This window comes from Penicillium soppii (genome assembly GCF_028829465.1).
Source record: "Penicillium soppii strain IBT 18220 chromosome Unknown utg000001l, whole genome shotgun sequence".
In the NCBI taxonomy this organism is placed as follows: domain Eukaryota; kingdom Fungi; phylum Ascomycota; class Eurotiomycetes; order Eurotiales; family Aspergillaceae; genus Penicillium; species Penicillium soppii.
The window spans coordinates 642,859-663,251 of NW_026643231.1; the positions used below are offsets into that span (position 1 = coordinate 642,859).

General features: G+C 47.9%; 8 protein-coding genes across 8 annotated transcripts; 2 read left to right on the forward strand and 6 right to left on the reverse strand.

Annotated features, from left to right (window-relative positions):
* Positions 1-26: 26 nt before the first annotated feature.
* On the reverse strand, positions 27-730 carry N7529_000235 (uncharacterized protein; the record flags this gene model as incomplete). The annotated part of the gene is made up of 3 exons (XM_057235766.1): positions 27-46; positions 309-442; positions 495-730. The coding sequence occupies 3 exons, from the start codon at positions 728-730 to the stop codon at positions 27-29; spliced, it is 390 nt and encodes a 129-aa protein (XP_057102569.1).
* A 327-nt stretch (positions 731-1,057) lies between these two features.
* Positions 1,058-1,571, reverse strand: N7529_000236 (uncharacterized protein; the record flags this gene model as incomplete). The annotated part of the gene is made up of 4 exons (XM_057235767.1): positions 1,058-1,196; positions 1,244-1,312; positions 1,364-1,437; positions 1,494-1,571. 4 exons carry the CDS (start codon positions 1,569-1,571, stop codon positions 1,058-1,060), a joined length of 360 nt encoding a protein of 119 aa, XP_057102570.1.
* A 1,028-nt stretch (positions 1,572-2,599) lies between these two features.
* N7529_000237 (uncharacterized protein) lies at positions 2,600-4,097 on the reverse strand (the record flags this gene model as incomplete). Its single annotated transcript, XM_057235768.1, has 2 exons — positions 2,600-3,710; positions 3,784-4,097. The coding sequence occupies 2 exons, from the start codon at positions 4,095-4,097 to the stop codon at positions 2,600-2,602; spliced, it is 1,425 nt and encodes a 474-aa protein (XP_057102571.1).
* A 494-nt stretch (positions 4,098-4,591) lies between these two features.
* On the forward strand, positions 4,592-5,841 carry N7529_000238 (uncharacterized protein; the record flags this gene model as incomplete). The annotated part of the gene is made up of 5 exons (XM_057235769.1): positions 4,592-4,608; positions 4,664-4,869; positions 4,929-4,997; positions 5,075-5,532; positions 5,590-5,841. The coding sequence occupies 5 exons, from the start codon at positions 4,592-4,594 to the stop codon at positions 5,839-5,841; spliced, it is 1,002 nt and encodes a 333-aa protein (XP_057102572.1).
* Positions 5,842-6,255: 414 nt separating this feature from the next.
* N7529_000239 (mRNA-binding protein RRP12) lies at positions 6,256-10,139 on the forward strand (the record flags this gene model as incomplete). The annotated part of the gene is made up of 4 exons (XM_057235770.1): positions 6,256-6,318; positions 6,370-7,168; positions 7,219-8,276; positions 8,340-10,139. 4 exons carry the CDS (start codon positions 6,256-6,258, stop codon positions 10,137-10,139), a joined length of 3,720 nt encoding a protein of 1,239 aa, XP_057102573.1.
* An 829-nt stretch (positions 10,140-10,968) lies between these two features.
* N7529_000240 (uncharacterized protein) lies at positions 10,969-11,719 on the reverse strand (the record flags this gene model as incomplete). Its single annotated transcript, XM_057235771.1, has 3 exons — positions 10,969-11,142; positions 11,217-11,314; positions 11,521-11,719. The coding sequence occupies 3 exons, from the start codon at positions 11,717-11,719 to the stop codon at positions 10,969-10,971; spliced, it is 471 nt and encodes a 156-aa protein (XP_057102574.1).
* Positions 11,720-12,070: 351 nt separating this feature from the next.
* Positions 12,071-12,979, reverse strand: N7529_000241 (uncharacterized protein; the record flags this gene model as incomplete). The annotated part of the gene is made up of 1 exon (XM_057235772.1): positions 12,071-12,979. The coding sequence occupies one exon, from the start codon at positions 12,977-12,979 to the stop codon at positions 12,071-12,073; it is 909 nt and encodes a 302-aa protein (XP_057102575.1).
* Positions 12,980-14,773: 1,794 nt separating this feature from the next.
* Positions 14,774-16,009, reverse strand: N7529_000242 (C2H2-type zinc finger protein; the record flags this gene model as incomplete). The annotated part of the gene is made up of 1 exon (XM_057235773.1): positions 14,774-16,009. One exon carries the CDS (start codon positions 16,007-16,009, stop codon positions 14,774-14,776), a length of 1,236 nt encoding a protein of 411 aa, XP_057102576.1.
* Positions 16,010-20,393: the final 4,384 nt, after the last annotated feature.

Here is a 20,393-nt window from a genome sequence, read left to right on the forward strand (position 1 = left end):
AATAACTAGAAAAACAAACAAGAAAATTACCCTAAGAACTTTTGAGCTAGAATGAAGTTAGATCAGGTCATGATTCTCAAATCAGATTGATAGTAGAATTTGACGTGAAATTCACGAAAATGGCCGTCGGGATCAGCGAATGAAGAAAACCAAGTACAAGGAGTTAGGCATGCCCCTAATAGACAAAGTCTGTCAAAGATCAATCGTCTAGACCCAAGAAAACTAGAAACAAGCAATTGTGGGCGGACGATGATACTCTCGCTCCCAAGCCTGATCACGCAAGTAATACCAAGGAATAACCATCATACCATCAAACGAAACCTGCATCCATCCTACATCTTCCATGGTGTACCCCTCAATCGCCTCATGTTGCCCGTCAAACCTCTCCCCCTCCTCGTACGGGTCATACTCCTTCCAATCCCCCCGAATCAGGCGCACAAACCTTTCCTTATCAGCGAGAACCGAGTCTAACACATCCTGCGTAGTCTGAATACAGTACAAGTATCGTTTCGACATTCCCGGGCCTTCCCGGGCCGATGCCTTCTTCCTGCTGCGCTGCAGTGGCCGCCCACCGCTTGAAATAGTCCCTAACCATCGCCGTAGCGGCCCCGTCGAAACTTGAATCCTTGAACACGGTCACAACCAGATTATCAATTAGGAACGTGCGCGACGCGACAAAAGGTGCAGTGAACTTTCGGAATAATCTGGGTACACTCCTAGTAGAACTCATTTCTATGTGTGAGAAGGAAAGTAAAATTTCAAAAGATGGGCACCTAGGTAGGTATATGTAACCATTAATCCACAAGCCAGGCTTTTCAATTTGCGAGGTTCCAAGGTTAGTTTGACCATTTTTCTGCTTGCTACAATAATCTTTGTTCGGCTTGCGATCGGCCTGACAAATTGCCAATATCAATTCTATCGTAATTATCATTATCTCTGGTCATTTCCTGTAGCCTTTGGATATATCCCGGTGATATGAACTTTGATAGAGATGCTATATTTCAAAATAGCCTTGGCAGGAGCATTCATCTCATCTATCGTTTATACCGAGTCAACGTCACCGAAAATTCTGTGGGGGTGGTGTACAGCGGAAGCTGGCCACGTAGAATGGCTTGCTGAACTTCTGTGTCTTGATTCCATCCTGGCTATCCTCGGGGACTTTGATAATCCACTTGTCGCCATCGCAACCCGGCTCCCTAATTCTATTAACAATGTTTCATTCACGGAGCTAGAGTTGACTTACGTGTAGAATGTGCATTTGGGGGACTTGACGGTCATGGCTTGGACTTTAATACTAGTCACCTTTGCCTCACTTTGCTTTTAGTCAATTTCAGAAATTTTCCTCGGGAGAAAAGAACCATACGGATCGTCGGTATCCTCGCAAGCGAAGGTGGGAGGTGCATAGGTGTTTTCTCCAGCATCATCATTGATCGTGACCTGTATGAATGTATCAGTATCAACATCGTTTTAGAATGTATTGATTATTCAAATACCTCAGAGGCTGGCCCACGAGCCATTGCAGGGCTGATTGATGCAATCAGAGCAAGAGAGAAAGGGAGAGAGAGCTTCATATTGAATCGGATGAGGATAGAATAAACATGATTTGGCAGCAGGATGTTCTCTTCTTTATACCTCAAGGACTGATGGCAAGCGGCACAAGCAACATAGAAGATCGTCGCGCTACACCCAATCTCTTTACCCTTTCTCGTATTCACCGCTACTTTTTCAGCTGAAATTAACCATGATCAGAAATTCATGCTCAGTTCTTCAGGTACAAAAGTCTGGCTGGCTGAGAAAATGCATAATAATGATAGATCGAAGTAGAGACCAATGAGAAGCTCGATCAGGTTGATGATATGATGATCATTGCCTCTTTGGATCTCTTGTACAACATCTGGATCTGCCCTTGCTTAACGATGCAATCAAGCATATGTATGCCAGACCGATCTTTCTCTTGATGTCATAGTACCAGTACAACAAAGTTGGCCATCATTCTGCCTTCTATAGCCTACTTATCGGTAGCTGGGGCATTTCTACGCCTCAATCTTCTTGATATTCCCTTTTTACAATTAAAGATATTAGCAGTGAGATAAATGGAAGTTACCCTGTCTGGCTAGACATCAAAAAGCCATTTGTCCCCGATCAGTGCGTCACCTATGACAGATATGCCCTACTTCTTCTAGGAGTAATGGACTCTATTGTTGCTTCACGTCACTGGATTTGGCCCCGGGGCAAGCATCAGCTCCCACTTATCTTTGGAGATGGGAAACTCCCCTCTAATACCAGGCCTACTACAGCAATTCGACAGACCACATGTAGCTTCGAATTCGAAGGATGGTCTCATTTATCGACTTCGATCTACTTGAGGCAAGAGTCGATCATTACTTCTTTTTTACAAATGGACTGCGAGGTTTTTTGCTGCTGGTGCATAACGTGGCAGTATATAAACAGTTTGAGAATCAAACATTGGGAATCATTGGAGTTACCACGGCATCGCAAAGAGCTCCATGAATTGATCATCTCAAGCGCTAAGGATCAACGACAATCTTCAAAACTCACCATATCCTCTGTAATTTCAAGGGGAGTATTGATTTTGAACCTATCTCTCCTCTTCGTCCTCTTCGTCCTCTTCGTCCTCTTCATCCTCTTCATCCTCATCCCCACTCTCCTTCAAAGACCACAGTAGATGGTCATTTCCATCTGGGTCGTCAACATGATCAGCATTGGGAATTGTCTCCTCAATCCCCTTGAGTTCTTTTAGTTGAGACTGCCCTGACTTATAAAAAGCCATCAGCGCATTCATCTGCTCGTCGTGTTCCTTGTTCTCGCCCTTCTCGTATCCCCGGACACACAAGTACTCTAGACTGTTTGGTAGACAAGTCGCCACATTCAGCCCTTCCCTCGGGTGATCAAATGATACACTGACACCTTGAGCAAAGTATAACAAAAAGTTCACACCCAAGCTCAACCGTTTCAAAGCCACAAACTCCTTCAGAGATCCACTGTTCTTCCAAATCAATGCGAGAAATTGACGCGAGTCTTCTCCGATTCCTTCTTCATATGGGCTCCCATATTGATTCAAATCATGCTCTCTATCTTCCTCATCAAGTTGAAGGAACGCGTAGATGCGACTCTCGGTGTCAATATCAATGACCTCTATGGTGTCCTTATGGTCACATAGGGCTTTGACAATTGCTTTGGGATTGAAAATAGGGTACCCTCCATCATTGCTTGATCTACCGCCAATTGAATATTGGAATTCCTTGAGTGCTTTGCACGACCATATCAAACCAGCTAGGGGGAGAGATCCGAGTGATGAGTGATGGAAGAATATTCTGCTGATGTTGGATGATGCCTTTTCAAGATCGTATTCTCCTTGTGGATAATCTTCCACTGCATCAGTACTGATTGATTCAATGGATGGAAGGTTATTGAAAAATCTCAAGAAGGCATGGAGGTCCATGCCGACGTAGAAACGTCCATCCTCGAAGGTGGAGTTAGTCTTGCTAATCATATAAACACTGCGGAGGTTGCGGAGATATAGCGTATTCTCTGGGTTTGCATTGGCCTGGCGGAAAACCTTTTCAAGCGGAAACTCAAGGCTTGACATTCTAGAATTAGGGTCTGTCGTGGCCAATGACACAATGTTTGGCGATGCCACAATAATCATGGCTGTCAATGCTTGCGTAACAAATGTAGCATTAACATCTCTGCTCCTTGTTTATTAGGTCAATGCTATAACCATATTTGAGAGATCGATATCTGATAAAAGCCTCGCCTCACCTCTCATAGTGGAAAACCTCGGATTCCAACCTCTGCATAAGCATATTGACTACTCGATCCTCTTTCAGACCTACAAAGCCAGCCTTTCTGACTGCGCCCCGAATAAGAGTTATCTCGTCGCTGCTCAAATCCCGCATGGGCTTTGTTTCTTCGTAGTCCGTATACCAGCTTAAGGGTTCATGGCATTCAACATGGCGCACATACAGGCCAAGTGTCGGCCTCTTCAAAATTTCCATCAGAAAATCGAATGCTCTATCGATACTCTGCTCGCCTGAGGAGACGCTGATCCGGTGATACTTTTTGCGTGTTGCCATGTCACAAATGGAGTGGAGAGCGCAGCATTGAATTGACAGAGCAGCCACATCACGGTTGGAAATAAGGTAAGAGATGATTTGTTTATGAATTTCAAGGGGTAAATTGAGAAATGACATTATGAACCTCTTTTTTTTTTTTCGCGAAGGGGGAATCCAGACCTATAATTTGAAGCGCGGTTTTTCTTCCCCGGGAGAGGATCAGTTCAGGCATCAGCTGTTCTGCCTGAAGCTAGTGTCTTGGCATTATGAAGCTTTATAATTTCAGTATCTTCAATTTGCTTCAATTTTTAACATGTTGACATAATTGATCACAATTTCGAGCTGCGGTAGTCAAAGAAAGGTCACATAATCTGGAGGGGTGAATGGAGTCGTCTCCACGGAATCACTTTCCTATCCGAGTGCGGGGAATGATATATTAAACTCTCAAGGCTTCCCTGTGTTCTTTCTGACTCTAAATACTTTTTGTCCATCTATCGCTGTTTCTAAATTCAATTATGCCTCATATCTTTCTGTGGGTTGATAATTTCTGATTGGTAATATTTACGAACTAACCATTCAAACTATAGAACTGGTGCCACGGGCTACATTGGGGGCGAGGTCCTCCATGTCCTGCAACAAGCGCATCCCGATTACGAAGTCACTGTACTGATCAGAGATGAGGGAAAGGCTGGCAAGGTCTCGGCTGCTTATCCAAATGCTCGCATTGTTCTTGCCGATTTGGACAATGTCGACATTATCGAAGAAGAATCACGCAAAGCCAACGTCGTCATCCGTCAGTCAAAATGCCAATTCAACTGATAAGGTTTTTGTTTGCTAATTCTCTTTGCTCAGATGCCGCAAGTAGCAAACATATTGAGAGTGTGAAGGCGATCGTAAAAGGCCTAGAAGCACGTAAAGATGGTATGCCATCTATGACCGACGGACGCACTTGCTCCACCTTGGAAGAGTCTTGTTCGCTAACTTGACACAAAATCTAGGGTATTACATCCAAGTAACCGGAGCTAGCGTTCTGTCTGGCCCCGAGGTAGATAACAACTCATACGGTGAGCCCTCGGATCAGATTTTCGATGATTTGGACAAGGTCGCAGATCTTCGAAACATCATTCGAGCTTATAAGAGTCGCCGGGTGGTTGATAATTATATCCTCGACTTGGGCTTAAGTGGCCCTAAGACTGCTATTGTCTTCCCTCCTATCATCTTTGGTACTGGAAAAGGTCCTGTGAATCAGCGGAGCATTCAAATTCCGTCACTATCCCGGGCCGCGCTGCAGCAACGTGTTGGTCTATATCTCAACAAAGGGCTAAGCCGATGGGGTGTCATCCACGTCTCTGATTTGGCGACGCTCTTTGTGAAATTGGTGGAGCATGCTGTCAATGATACTCAAGTTCCAATTTGGAATGAGAATGGCCTTTTCTTCGCAGAAAGTGGCTTTGAGGTTCGTCTTTCACTTTAGACGTTACTGTCTCTTTGCTAACTTGACATCTTGTTTCAGAGCTTCAAGGCTATTGCTGAAATTATTGCCAAAGAAGCACACAGCCTTGGCTATATCGACGCTCCTGACGCAGTGAGGTCCATGGATCTCGAAGAGGCAAATGCAGTGATACCAGATGGAATTGCATATCTGGGTACCAATGGGCAAGGGCAAGCTTCGCGGGCTAGAAGATTGCTAAGTTGGCAACCGAAGGGGGACTCTTTCCCAAAGGGAGTGCATGAGGCCATTGCTGCTGAAGCAGCGCGCCTGTAAAGCAATTTCTTTGTAATAGTCTTGCATAAATCATGGCACTCAATCCAATAGATAGAACTTCATCAAATATACAAAGTACTTGAGACAATATTTCAGTTATGTTAAACGGACATACAAATTCAACAAAGATCTCCAGGCAGCTAAAGACTCTTGAAGCTGCCCATTTGGTGCGAGATCAATTTGATAATTTTTCATCTTCCAATCCTCAAGGTATTTATTCATAGCGAAATACAAACCTCCAGGGCTGGGCCAGATGAATACCTTAGTCATCACCGCCCCGCCGTCAGCCTCACCGCTTCCACATCTGCCGGGTTTTATTTTTTTCCTTTACGATTTTTATTACCGCCAAACAGCCCTCTTCCCATTCACATAATACATTTCTTTGACTTCTCCACCTCGTCGTCAACAATCATCATGGCGACTCTGGCGGAGAAGCTTGAGAAGATCAAGTCTCCCAAGCTGCAGAACCAGCACCATGTAAGTCTCGTATTTCCACTCCATAGCTAATTGGTACTAATGCCTTCACAGACTGCTGTGGTGCTCTCTGCAGTTGAGGATACCCTTCGTGATCAAAAGGCAGACTTCTCACCAACCGCTTATTTTGCCGCTCTTCTTGCACTTCTCTCTCAGTCATTGTCGGCTTCGCAAGGTATCGTCAATAAGGACCTAGCCACATCCGTCGTCTACCTTCTCGATATCACAACCGTCTACGTCCCCGCTCCAATCCTTTGCGCCAAATTCTCACAGATCCTCGAAAGCCTTGCACCTGCGCTCTCTCTGCCCGAGGTTGAAGCCCCACTTCTGCGTCCCTCCATTGGTTGCCTCGAGTCTCTGCTCATCGCTCAGGATGCCGCCTCATGGAACCTCCCCCACACACAGGTCGGCCCGCGCCGCGCGATGGCTGGTCTGCTGAGTCTTTCGGTTGATCACCGCCCTAAGGTGCGCAAGCGTGCCCAGGAGGCTCTCGTCAAGGTCCTCAAGGCGCCCCCGCCAAGCCCATCTCTGGACCACCCTGGTGCCGATATGTGTGCTCAGTCTGCGATGAAGACTCTGGGTGATAGCATTACCGCCGCGCACAAGCAGAAGAAGGGTCGCCACGATTCCCAGGCTAACAACCACGAGCCCCTTATCATCCACTCATTGCAGTTGGTCAAGACCATTGCTTCGGCATCCGGTGGTTGGCCCAGCAAGAAGATTGAGCCTCTCAGTGAGCTCCTGATGAACGCATCCCGCTCCAGCAACGAGTACATCACCATGGGTGCTTTCGAGGTATTCGAGGTCATTTTCGAGGGAATGGCGGACGAGTTTTCCTCTTCAAAGCTGCCTCGTCTTTTGGACGCAATCTCCGAACTCAAGCCTGCGCAGAATGACTCTCAGCTGCTCCCCCCTGGATTGCGGTTCTGTCACGCGGTTACGACGTGGCTGCGCAAATCACCCCCGAGGATACTTTCGAGAAGCTGCCCGATCTCTTCGCCCTTATCTCCGGATTCATGGCTTCGCCTTCCAGCAACATTCGCGTCTCCGCGTCTGAGTGTCTGATCTCTTTCCTGCACAACTGTATTCCCAACAGCGTCATTGTGGAGCCTTCTGTCTATGATGAGAAGACCTTGGAGAAGCTGGCTCGTGCGGCCGTTGAACTGCTTTCCGTGAAATTCCAGGCTGCTTGGAGAGAAGTGTTCAATGTCTGCTCGGCTTTGTTCGATTGCTTCAAGTGGCGATCAAGCCCTTACCTTGTCAAGATCGTCAGCACAGTTGGTGAGCTCCGCAGTAACGGAGGCTTCCACGGCAAGAAGGAAGCCGACGCTGTCCTTGGTAGTGCCATCGAGGCAATGGGCCCCGAGGCAGTTTTGGAGATCCTTCCCCTGAACATTGTCGATCAAAAGGCTGGCCAGCCCGGTCGTGTTTGGATGTTGCCCATTATGCGCGACAGCGTAACTAACACCAACCTTCGCCACTTCCGTACCGAACTTGTTCCTCTTAGCGAGACACTTTACCAGAAGGTCGTGAGCTTCGGTGCTGCTGAGAAGTCCGTGGAAGTGAAGATCTTTGAAACCCTAGTCCAACAAACTTGGGGCACTCTCCCTGGCTACTGCGAGCTTCCGCTTGATCTCGTGGAGGCATTCGACCAGAGCTTCGCTGAGCTGCTGTCCAATGTCCTCTACAAGCAGACTGAACTGCGCGTTGATGTCTGCCGTGCCTTGCAGAACCTGGTCGAGTCTAACCAGGCTATTCTGTCTGTTGAGAGTGAAGAGGATGATCTCATTCTGCAACGTCGTATCACCAAGGCTGCTGCACAGAAGAACCTTGCTCATCTCGGCGGTCTTGCGAGCAACCTACTGGCTGTTTTGTTCAACGTCTACAGTCAGACTCTTCCCCACTACCGGGGCTACATTCTGCAGTGTATTAATGCGTACTTGAGCATTACTCCTGAAAATGTAAGTTTCACCTTTACTTTTGGATACCACAATCCAATCACCACCAACTAACGCAATATATAGGAGCTCAACGAAACTTTCAGCCGTGTTACTTCCATGCTTGAGTCTTCTTTGGCCACCGAGCAAGAGACATCAGCCAAGGGTGCTCAGCCCCAAGGCTCAGCCGACAAGATGCCGCCCACTTCCCACACATTGATTGACCTGGTTATCGCCATGTCCATCTACCTCCCCCGCTCCAGCTTCAGTGGTCTGTTCGCCATGGCGGCTGCTATTCTCAACAGCTCATCTGCCAACCCGGATCAGCAACTCATCAAGAAGGCCTACAAGCTGATTCCCCGTCTTGCATCGACTGAGACCGGTCGGGAAGCTCTCCAAGAGCGCAGTGGAGAGTTGCAGACTCTCATGCTTGCCACTACTGACAGCACCCCTGCATCTGGCCGTCGTGACCGTATGCTTGCTATCTCCGAGTTGATCAATCACCTGCCCACCTCAGATTTGCATTTCATTCCGGCAATCCTGTCGGAAGTCGTGTTGGGCTGCAAGGAGAGCAACGAGAAGACACGCACCGCAGCCTTCGATCTGTTGATTCTGTTGGCTAAGCGCACAATCGACTCAGAGCGCAATCCCCCTGGCACTGTCATCCGTCGATCGCTTGTTCCCGGCGTGCCGGACGACTCGCCCGATGCCCCCGCCACACTCGAGGAATTCTTCACCATGCTCTCTGCCGGTCTTGCTGGCTCGGCGCCTCACATGGTCGCAGCATCTGTCACAGCGCTTTCTAGGCTGTTTTTCGACTTCCAGACACAGCTCCAGCCCGAGATGCTCACCGAGATTGTCGAGACCGTCGAGCTCTTCCTTACCTCCAACAACCGTGAAATTGTCCGCTCCGTTCTTGGCTTCGTCAAGGTGGCGGTTGTTGTTCTCCCCGATGACACCCTTCGGCCCCGTCTCGCCTCTCTCGTCCCCAACCTCATGGCTTGGAACAAGGAGCACAAGGGCCGTCTTCGCAGCAAGGTCAAGGGCATCATCGACCGCCTCGTGCGCCGCTTCGGTGCTCCCCTCCTGGAGGCCATCGTCGGCGAGGAAGACCGCAAGCTTGTCGTCAATATCCGCAAAGCCCGTGAGCGCAGCAAGCGCAAGAAGAAGGAAGGTGCCGAGGATGAGGACGACGAAGGCGAGGAGAAGGCCACCAAGCCCCAATCCGGTAACGCCTTCGACAAGGCCGTGTATGGCTCCGACTCCGACTCTTCGGACGGCTCCGATGACGGCGACAGCGATGTCGAAGTCGACGACCAAGCCCGCATCAAGGGCCGCGGCGGCAAGAAGAAGGGACAGAGCACCCAGTACATCCGCGAGATGTCTCCTGAAGACAACCCGCTTGATCTGCTCGGGTCCAATGCTCTGGCCAGCATCTCTACCACCAAACCCAGTCAACGCTTCCTCAACACAGGCCCCGGCTCAAAGAAGAAGCACGCTGCCAAATTTGATGCTGACGGCCGACTTATCCTCGGTGCGGATGGTGATGTCGTTACTGACGATGTTGAGATGTCCGGTGCCGGTGACGGCGGTGTCAACGCCTACCTTGCTGCCGTGAGCGGTCCCGACGCTGTCCGTCGTGGCCAGGGTGGTAAGGTGAAGATGGGCCAGGCCCGCAAGAAGAATGCCGGCGACAGCATGGATGTCGATGACGAGGACCTGAAGCAGGACCTGCGCGCTTCCGGTGGCGGTCAGAGCTCTGGTCGTCGTGGTCTCGGTGCTCCCAAGCAATCTGGTTCTGGAGGTGGTCGTATCGAGAAGCGCCGCAGTCTTGGCAAGGCTCCCAGGGGTGGTGGTAACCGCTCGGGATGGGGTAAGAAGAGGTAAACTATTTACCAATAGGTTATAGTACATCTTTTATTTAGCTCTCGGGCTGGGTACGTATTTTGGTGGAAAGAGGGTGGCATCTAGCAGATCCTGGAGTTATCGTTCCGTGTTACTGATTTTTTGTTTCTTTCTTGTTAACCCTCTTGTTTCTGCCATCTGGTCTTCGGTCCCTGTCGTGCTTGGTTAGTGTTAGACGTTTCTCATAATACCCTCCGCTGTGGTTACCCGTTGGCTGTGGGCTTTTCCGTTCTGATGCAGAGTTCTGCGTCTTTTTCATGATACGATTACGACTCTGTTCAAAAGTTTGTCAAGTCAATGAACATAGATATTGTTAAATTTTTCTCGTTGGTATAACGTACGTTACTGGGTTTCAACATTGCCTTTTAACTTTCATGTCATTCGCATACTAGTTTATCGTGCAAAAAAATTGTGTATCAAACATCAATCAGAACTTCATGAGCCCGAAGCCGGCCATACAACAGCTCAGCACCATTTCCATAGTCCCATAGGCTGTCAGTAGACCCATATGGGACGATCGTGAAGGAGAGGTTGCTCCAGACTAGACGGTCTTACACCGATCCCAGCCTCTAATCCTGGCAAACACCATGGACAAAGCCCGTACTATACCGCCGGCAAGATGAGAATCCACCAAAACTCCAGAGCCGATGCTATCCAAACGCCGTCGCAAAGACATCTGTGCTAAGCAATGGACCAGAAGTCCTTCGTAGCCTACATCTCATTCCATATTCAGGAATCCATGCACTCATGCCGGAGCAGCTCGACAGCGTAGAGAATCCGATCAGACGACCAAACAAAGCATAACCCATCATTAGAACAAGATCTCGCCACTATGCTCGGGCTCGAAGCCAAGAGCCTGCAGCTCGTCATAACGCTTCTTATCGCCCTTTTTCCGCTTATCCTCTTCCTTCTTCTTCAATGCAAAGACTTCCTCGATAGGAGCCTTGGTCATGGTCGGCGGGATGTCGTCTTCGCGGTCGAGATCCTAAACGATTATCCGTCAACGAGAGTCCCATAGAACAAAAAGCTTGCCGCGGAATAGGAGTTTTTCCAACTTACCACTTCACCCAGTAAGAGTACATTCTCTCCGCGAACGATAAAGATACCCCGCGGAACATCAGCGTACAGCTGGCCGGCGTAGACGCGCTCGATCGTCTCTTGGAAAACAAGGTTTGCTGCATGAATGTAAGACAGAGGACGAGACAGGTCGTGCGACAGGCATACCAAATTGGTCCCAGCTCCGTAGGACACCGATGAGTTTCCGCCCGTCACGGAGGATGAGGACGAGTTTCTCTGAGAGCTAGTCAGCCGATGTGTTTGAATGGGGGGGGGGCAATTCCCCGCAGGTGACCGGCGGACGTACTATCCGTTAAATCGAGAAGCTGCGCGGCAGTGGTGAACATCTGCGGAGGTAATTGCGGCGGGCCGCCTGTTGGCTGGGGGCCAGCTGGACCGAGGGCATTCTGATTCTGATTCTGGGGTTGAGACTGGGCGAATTGGTTCTGTGGGCGGGGGCTGCGTTGCGCATTGGCAGGGCTTTCGTTTAAAGACAGACGATCCATATTTTGTGTAGATAAATTCGTAACAGAGGAGGGGTAAGAGCGGAATTGCGCTACAAAGGAAATTCAAGTTCCAATGTTAATTATTTCTCAGACTGGTTTCCGCGATGAAGTCCAGGAACGTCGCAAAGCCGTCATTCAGGGCGGTGAGGTTGCGGATCTATACATCTGCCTTTTGATATTCGCGTACAATCTTCTTCTCAATTTAAGTCTCACTCAGAATGCAGAGTCGATAAACAAAATAACACACAATTGTAACATTTCTCAATTAACCCAAAGTACAGGTATACAGGAAGCGAAAAGGGGGAATATTCAAAACCAAAAACACAAAGACAAGACAAAACAAAAACTACTCTAAACAACACCAACGCCCCTCTGCTGTCCACGCATCCTTTCCTCCCGCCTCTTACTATATGGCGCACAATATGGCTCATCAGCAGAACCAATACTCGCTCTAACACCATCCTGCGAACGATGATAAGCCGGACTCGACGGCGCCGGAGGCAACTGCATAGCCTTAAACTGGGCATCCGTGATAATCCTCATCCCATACAAATACCGCATCAGCTCGAAATCCGGCCGACTCCCCGCCAACCCCTGCCCATTCCCGTAATGGTCTTCGGCGACATGGTCGAGCATCTGGTCCCACGCAGAGGATGTGGATGCGTCACTTCGAGACTCGGCGTCTTTGTCGTCCTCGTCGACGAACGTCGTATTCGCGCACATGGGACATCGCGCCGTCGGCGGCGTCGGGTGTGCGCGGAAATGGCTGAAGATGTGCGTTCGCCATTCGGCGGGCTCGTCGAAGGACTCTTGGCAGTCGAGCATGTAGAAGAGACAGGCGTATGGGCGAACGCTCGATACCGATATCGGTAGCGATGGCGACGCGGATGACACTGATGGTGTAGTGGCCCATGACAGTCTGCGCGATAAGGCCTGGTCGGGGAGTAGTGGGGTCATGCCGGATTCATCAAGGACATAGATTCCATCGCGGCCAGATCCAGATCCAGATCCTGGTTCGGATCCTAGTCCTGGCCCTGGTCCAAAACTATATCCGGACCCCGGTCGAGTATCCACCGAGGAGATCGACGATGGCGATGCGCTAGACAGGTCCGGCACGGGGGAGGACGAAGTCATGCTTGTGACGATCACTTCGTGCTTTTGTCTCTGCGGTCTGTCTGATGCGCCGGTTGTACTGAGGCTTAGGTTGGACGAGCGGTCTCTTATATTGGAAAGCCCGTCATGCGCAGTGCGCTCCGACATACTCCGCAAATCTAAAGCTGTAAGCGCGTTAGATTCGGTTTACATAGTATAGAGCGGGAGTGTGAAGAAGGGAAGGATTTTTTTTTCTAAAAAAAAAAATGATAATGACGAGAGGGGAACGGAGTATAACGGAATCGGAAAAGGTCATTCATACAGATATCAACGCACTGTTCTGCCTAAGAAAATATCCTCAGATCTGCGGAGTGTCAGCATGCATGACATCTATAGTCCGTTTGCGCATACCCAGCCGCTGTGCCGTCTCTCTCTCTCTCTCTCTCTTTCTCTCTCTCCTCGCTACAACATTTAGAAATTCAAAGAACCAAAGTGGGACTCCTGTAACTTCTGGAATAAAAAAAAATTCCTTCGTGCGGGCTAAGCAATTGGAGGGGTGGGCGGGGGCGTTTGGGGCTAAACGTTGGGTTGTGCAGTAGCACCGGTCAACTTCAAGGCTAATATAATAGGTGGGATTATTTTGAGGACTATATGGAAGAGCTTTCTACTGTTCAGCTCAAGAATCTTTTCGTATACTGAAACTGAAGGGATTAAATATAGATAGAGGATGAAAGAGATGCAAATGCAGTGTCTGGGATACAATGCGGGTACAATGTACACGGGCCTGTAGCACGTTCGGGTGCTGCAGGGAATATGGATCGATCATACGGTTGAAGGTGTTACTGTTACTTTGTTAGGACTTTTGTCTTAGTACTGTATATTCATGCTGTATATTGATTTACGCTACTTACGTATTATCATAATCATATATATTATACAAGCCATAATTTATATTAAGAACATTAAATATAGGGTAAACATTGTAGAGTCATACGATATCATGCTAATGATCTTGAATATTTACCGGGCTACGTCAGCTGCCGTTGTTATTCAGGACAGAGTCGATGTGGATCTAGATCACTTTAATGCATATAAATTAATATCCTATGTACTTCTGTATACATACATATGTGAGGTTTACCTAGGTACTCCGTAGATACTCTACGCTTATAGCCATCTATCGCTTGTTGGCCTTTATCTACAGCCTAATGATATTTCTACCAGCCTCATTTCTATGTTTGGAATATACATCAGAATTTTCACTGGGCGTGAAATCGTGGATTCAGAACGCCTTATTGTACTTTGCAGAGATCAAACACTTCAAATTTAACATCAGCTATGTTCAGACTTCCCAGATGTTCTTTGAACATAGTTATAGCATGTGAATATACATTTGACAAACAGAAAGCAAAAGAGACATTAGATATAAGCTGGATTATTTAAATTATATCCAGATACGAACAATGTAGACATCGAGGGCACATGTTTTCTCATGTATACATGTGTGTGCATTCCGTACCAGATTGTCAGATTGCGGGGATATCACATGTGAATAAATACTCTAAAGATTAACCGCAATGATAGTAGGTGTGAAGTTTCTTCATTTTTCTCACATAGTGAGGAATTAAGTAAGGTAAAGGAACAGGTCAGAAGTGAACGAGACCACAGGCCTCAGAGAGGAGAATCACAAGAAAAAAAAGGAGGTCTTTCGACACAGAATTTTGGACTCGAAGAGTAAAGGTGAGGAAAAGAAAGATCTCCAAGAGTGGAAACAGGCAGTGAAAGTAAAAAAGATCCCAATCCATCTATTTGGAAGCGCCTCAGATCAGAAAAGCAAAATAAAAACAAAACATCCATCCGACACCGTTGATGCCCGCAAGCCAGAGTAAAAATGCACAAGTCTATATCGTTTCGTGGCGCACATAACAAAGTTCCAGGCACATAAAGGATTGCAAGGAGGAATCAGAACCGGTCTGCCAAGTCCCCGCCAGCAACAGAATTGTTAGCTGACGAGTTCATGGATGAAAACCCACCCGTGGGATTGAGCATATCCTGCACCGCAACCTTGGGAACTTGAGGAACAGGCAGCTTGCGCTGTGTACCGTCGGGTTTCGACATGATATCTGCGATTGTGGGACCCATGTGACCCTGCGTAGGGCTGTAATAGTTGGGGCCTTCGGCTTGCGGTTCCATGGGAGCCAGAGCAGGTGTGTGTTGGAGAGAAAGGTGGCGGATGGAGGGCAGGTGCAGCTCACTAGTGCCCATAGGGCGTATGCGAGGCGAGTGGGCGGGAGTAGCGAGGGGAGTGTGGTCAGGAGTAGGAGATAGGGAATCGTGAGAGAAAGTAGGAGAGGAAGGAGCAGTGGAGTTGGGCGAGTTAGGACGGGAGCGCTTAACGCGATGCCCATATCCATCGTCGTCGTCGTTGGAATGCGAACGGGTCATGTTCTGTGAAATCGCATATGCGGAAAGTGAGGGAAGACCGCGGCCAGTTCCGTGGCGGGATCCGAACATCCCGTGGCGGGAGCCGTGGAATCCCATGTGGTCGTCGCGTTCAACTTGCGAAGCTGCTGTAGCGAGCAAGTTGATATCCATCCCGGAAGAGGCGCGCTCAGTGTTTCGAGAGTAAGGGCCCAGATTTGAGCGCATGTGGTGGGCGTAGTTGGAGAAAGAGTGAGGAGGGGAAACGTCTGGCGATCCAACCTGCGAGACAGGAGCCGAGCGAGTGATAGGCTTGCTGGGAGGGGGCATCATATTAGCTGCGTTGACCATGCCGTTGTCCTGACCAGCTGCGGCCGCAGCCGCCGCTGCAAGGTGTTGAGCCTTGTTGCTGCGGCGAGAGTTGGGGTTGTTGTGAATGCGCGAATGGCGAGTGAGTTCATCGGAGCGGCTAAAACGCTTGGTGCAACCGGGGAACTGGCAGGCGTGGGGCTTCTCTCCGGTATGCGTCCGAATATGCCTCGTTTGGTGCTCCAGACGGTGGAATGCCCGGTCGCAGAGGGGACACTTGTAAGGCCGGGGCAGATCCTGGCGAACCTCCTCGGTCGCGGGACGAGCACCCTTCATGAGAGGCGGCAATAAGCTAACGGAAGACGCCATTGAGGAATTTGAGTCGCCGGGTGTCGAGGGTGTCGAGTCGGGCGAGGTATCGTGGTTGAGTAGATTGGAGAAACCCACTGAAGAGGCCGGTGGTGGCATGTGCAACTTTGAGGATAGACCTTTTTTTTTTTGGAAGATGTACCGTGACTAATCACCAATGAGTCCCAATTTGAGGTATGAGAAGACCAAGGTCGGATATGAAGGAAAGTCCTATAATATCCGTATTGCGAAGAGACAAGAGGGGGAAAAAGAAGAAAACTGGAGATGACGATCTGGGGAGTCACAAATATAAAGAAGTCAAAGATGGAGGGGGAAGGGAGAAATCGGGGGAGAGAAGGGGCAGTGTCGGAATCGGACTTGGGGAAAAAAAAAAGAAAAAAAGAAAAAGAAAATTCAAAGTGAAAAATTCGAATTAAAAAAATACAAAAGAAAAAGAAAAGAAAAAAACCAAGTTGAGACTGTGGGGGAAAGGGGGGACTGGGGGAGAATTGGGAAAAAATGAAAATCTTGATAAAACCTAAAGGGGAAATAGGAAATTTTTGAAAATTTGAAAAAAGGAAAAACCGAAAAAAAAAACCGAATAGAGACCATTATATCTCACAGTGGAGTTCTTTTATTTTTTTTTTACACCGATAAACCTCACGCAGTTATTAAATACTAAAATAGCCTATTGAACTAGTAATAGATAGAGCCATATTCGAACTATAATATACTATAATATATTATCATACAAACTACTCTATAATAAAATATTGTAACTGAACAACTGTGCAAATGTACAAATGTAAACTAGGGACCGGCCCGGTAGAAAATACAAATTATCAAAAAATGTGGGGACTCCCTTTTTTCCTGAAGAACCGTGTGGCGTGACAAGTGCGTGTCCTTAGACAATGGTATAGTTATACGACTCTACCATATCGTACAATAAACAATATACAATGACTACGTATGTATACGATATAGTTTAGGTAGCTCTGCCGGTTTGGGTTTCCGGCTATCGCGCATCTAGTGAATATGGGACTGGGGGCTTATCATACATCATATACTATTCTCCTTCTCCAGACTTGATCTCGGCCCGTAATAGATGATGGCATGCGGAGAGATAATGACGAGCAGTATCCTTTGCCATTCATTCTTTATTATTCTTTCCAAGGTTATTATTCTTTATTAATAACATCTAATAACATTAACTCAAAGTCTGGGGGTTACTGTCATTCTCGGCCGGACCAGTCCAGACCCATGTACAATGTGTACACCTGCACACTCTGGGGCATCTGATCCTGTCACGGAGTGACGATAGCGAGGATCATCGATGATGTCGACACATGATTCCCCGTTGAATATTAACCGTAATCCTTTAGTCATGTCATATTCTAAAATCATATGCGAAAACGAGCAACTCAATCCTATTCATGCAATTTATAATTTTAGACTTGGGGCAACGTAAGAACAAATTTTGCCAACGGATTTGCCATCCGGAGGAATCATATTGATTTGGGAACCCTCAAAACCCTGGATCCCCAACACCCCTAATTGAGGTTCGCCGACAATCCCCCGGATTTCAGGGAAGGCTATTAAATATTCTTTGTAGATTCGATTAAAATATTCGTATAGAATATACGAAATATCATGATTTCATCTATTTATCCAACCGAGTCAATCCCGACCCATGAACCTGGAAAAGCGAAGGTGAAAAGTCTTGAAAATAAAAAATTTGATAGCGATAAAGTGGATGAACGCTGATAGGCGCGGATCATCCAATTATTGATGGGTTTTGATGCAGCTATCATGCAGCCGCAAAGCCGCGTATCTCTAGAAACACCAGTTCAGATGCGAATGTCAGCCCCTGCACGATGAGCACCTGGCTGCATTCCTTGCGCGAGTCCCCACCTAGATTCCAAGCCCTCGAATTATCGATATATACGGAGTACGGAGCACACATGTCCAAACCCCGGATATTCCATTGTGTTCTATCTGTCTTTTATCGGTGGCTATGCTAACAATAATACTAGGCAACTGAATAACCCGGAGTTCCCCCGGGTTTATCGATCACCCGGGTCCCCAGCTCTGTGGAGAAGCCAAGGGGGGACCCCAAAGGCTCCCAAGTTTTCATAATAGTACTATTATTCTGTGATATCGGGTAAACGGGATAAAGAAAGATACGCACACTCGGCAAATCCCCCCCGCCGAGTTCGGTCTTTAATACCCGTGTTGGCGCCGGGGTATCTGGTTGGATGATAACACGGGGAACGCCCAAAATTCTCTCTCAACTCTTATCGCTTAGGCGACTCTTGCTTCTTTCGTACCATATAAACGAGGCAACTGGATAAATCCAACTTGTATACTATCTACATCTACAGATCGCTCGGCTGAAGACACTGTCGGAGCGGTGGAGCTGTATATAGCCGTGCACCAGGGGTCATCCTCCTTTAGTGGCAGATCTTAAGCATGAAATCCCCGGACAGCAAATTCAGCCGATCCCCGCAATACCCTGGACATATGAGCTGATTGCCCCGGACCTGGTCCCATTGGACCAAAGGCACAAGACTAAAGTAATAAAAACAGCAAAGAGAAGGAGATAGAGAGTATCGGTCGCAATTGCTTCCCAGAAATTAAAAATCGTTTGGAGTTATTCCCGCTGCCTTTACCGAATTAGCGCTTTGGGGAGACGGAGGTTTCTCCCCCGAAGAAATTGCACGAATCCCCGGCCAAGATTTCCCTTAGATAAGTCTAGATTAAATCAGGAGATATGGTCCGGATTTGGCATAGGAGTTCTCCATTCTCCATTCTCCTCCACGGGGAATGGTGTAATGGAGAAGATTCCGGATTTGGAGTGGCGATCGTCAAATAGCTTTGCATTTTAATTTAGTATAATTAGTATAATCAATCATAATGAGACGTTGTGTAGTGTCATAAGCCAAACCTTGGAAGCAGGTACCAATTCGAACTATTACCCGCTTTTTGCCGAATCATTGAATAATACGTGTATAATGCGCCTTACTGGGGTTGAAACCAGGTCCGATATGGTGTGTTTCAGTTTCAGGTGACGAGTTCGTACATACAATCTTGGAAGTAGTGAGATAATGTATTACTCTCTACAAGATACCTGTCTCTGTCGACTGAACAGAAACAGACAAATCAGAATCCAGCTTCTGTTTCATATTCTTTCCCCGTAACTCGTCTCACTTTCCTCATGTTTTCTGAAGATCATCCGATTAAGATCCACCATCGAGCTAAGCACCGTCGGAAGCGTGGGGGAGCACCGGAGTTTCCAATTGCCGACAAACACGCAAGATGATCACGACACACAATATATACCTAGGTACTACCCCAACTATCGCCAGAAAATTCAGTCGGTCTAATTTTTTTGAATGATCGCCCTTCAAAGTTTGTAGGGCCGATATACCCGGTGATCAACAGATGCTCTACCCCGCAAAGGCGATACGCCCATCAACTCCCCGCAGAAAAACCAAACGATCTGCAACTGATATCGCAGGTCTTCAGAGAAAAACTCTGCCTTGATCGTCACGATCGCCCAAAGGGAGGGGCGTCCGATATCGCTGTCTGGGTTGATCCCAGTCTTATCACGCCATCCGGGGAACCGCCCATAAATCTACATCGTATAACATTCGATGTCAACATGTGAAGCCACCATGTACGCCCTGTACTCAATAGCCTCAAATTTGGGCGATACGCGTCCAACATTCCATGTTGATCAAACCTGCTATCTGGCATGCAGACCCGTGCATAGAGTGGGCACGTCGATCCAAGAAGGGAAAAAAAAGCAAACAAAGCCAGGGCCAAGGCATGACACAGATACCATGCAAGGAAAAGAAGAAAAAAAAACTAAGTGAAGCGAATTACGCGAGAGCGCACATAATTGGGATGGAGATCCCCGGGCTGATAACCGGAGCCTCGCTGTCCTCCGTGTTGCGAGTCCCTGCCCGCAATGAGGACAGATATTTTTAGTCAAAGGACGTCCGCCGACCAGTGAGATCGCCGAAGAGTTCACTATCATCTCCCCGCACATCCCCAGATCATCCCCGGGCGTCAAGAAAGATAGGCTGATTAATTTAATTAATATTCCAAGGTTCTGAGATAAGATGTCAGCTTTGAAGAGTCTGGATGTTCAGCACATACCCCCCACTTTACGAAAAGTAATGATCTCCAGGGCTGTACGAAGTACAACCATTGTAGTCATGACGTGATCTTAAGGCCTGGAGCTGAAATGGCAAAGTCACAAAAGGATTGGGCGCCCGGGTTTCCAATTCTCTTTGGTGCCTACGGACTGAAACCTCGAAGCGCCACTCAGCACCCATTCAGCACACAAAGAACCGTGTTGGAAAAGAAAAGGAGGCAATCTGATTCCGAATCAATTTACGGTATGTCCTAAAACGTAGTCCCTTGGCTGGGTGACATTTGGTCATGCTTGGCAAGTCTCGATGCGGGGGGAAAGAGTAATCCGGGGTAGGTTTGGGTTTAG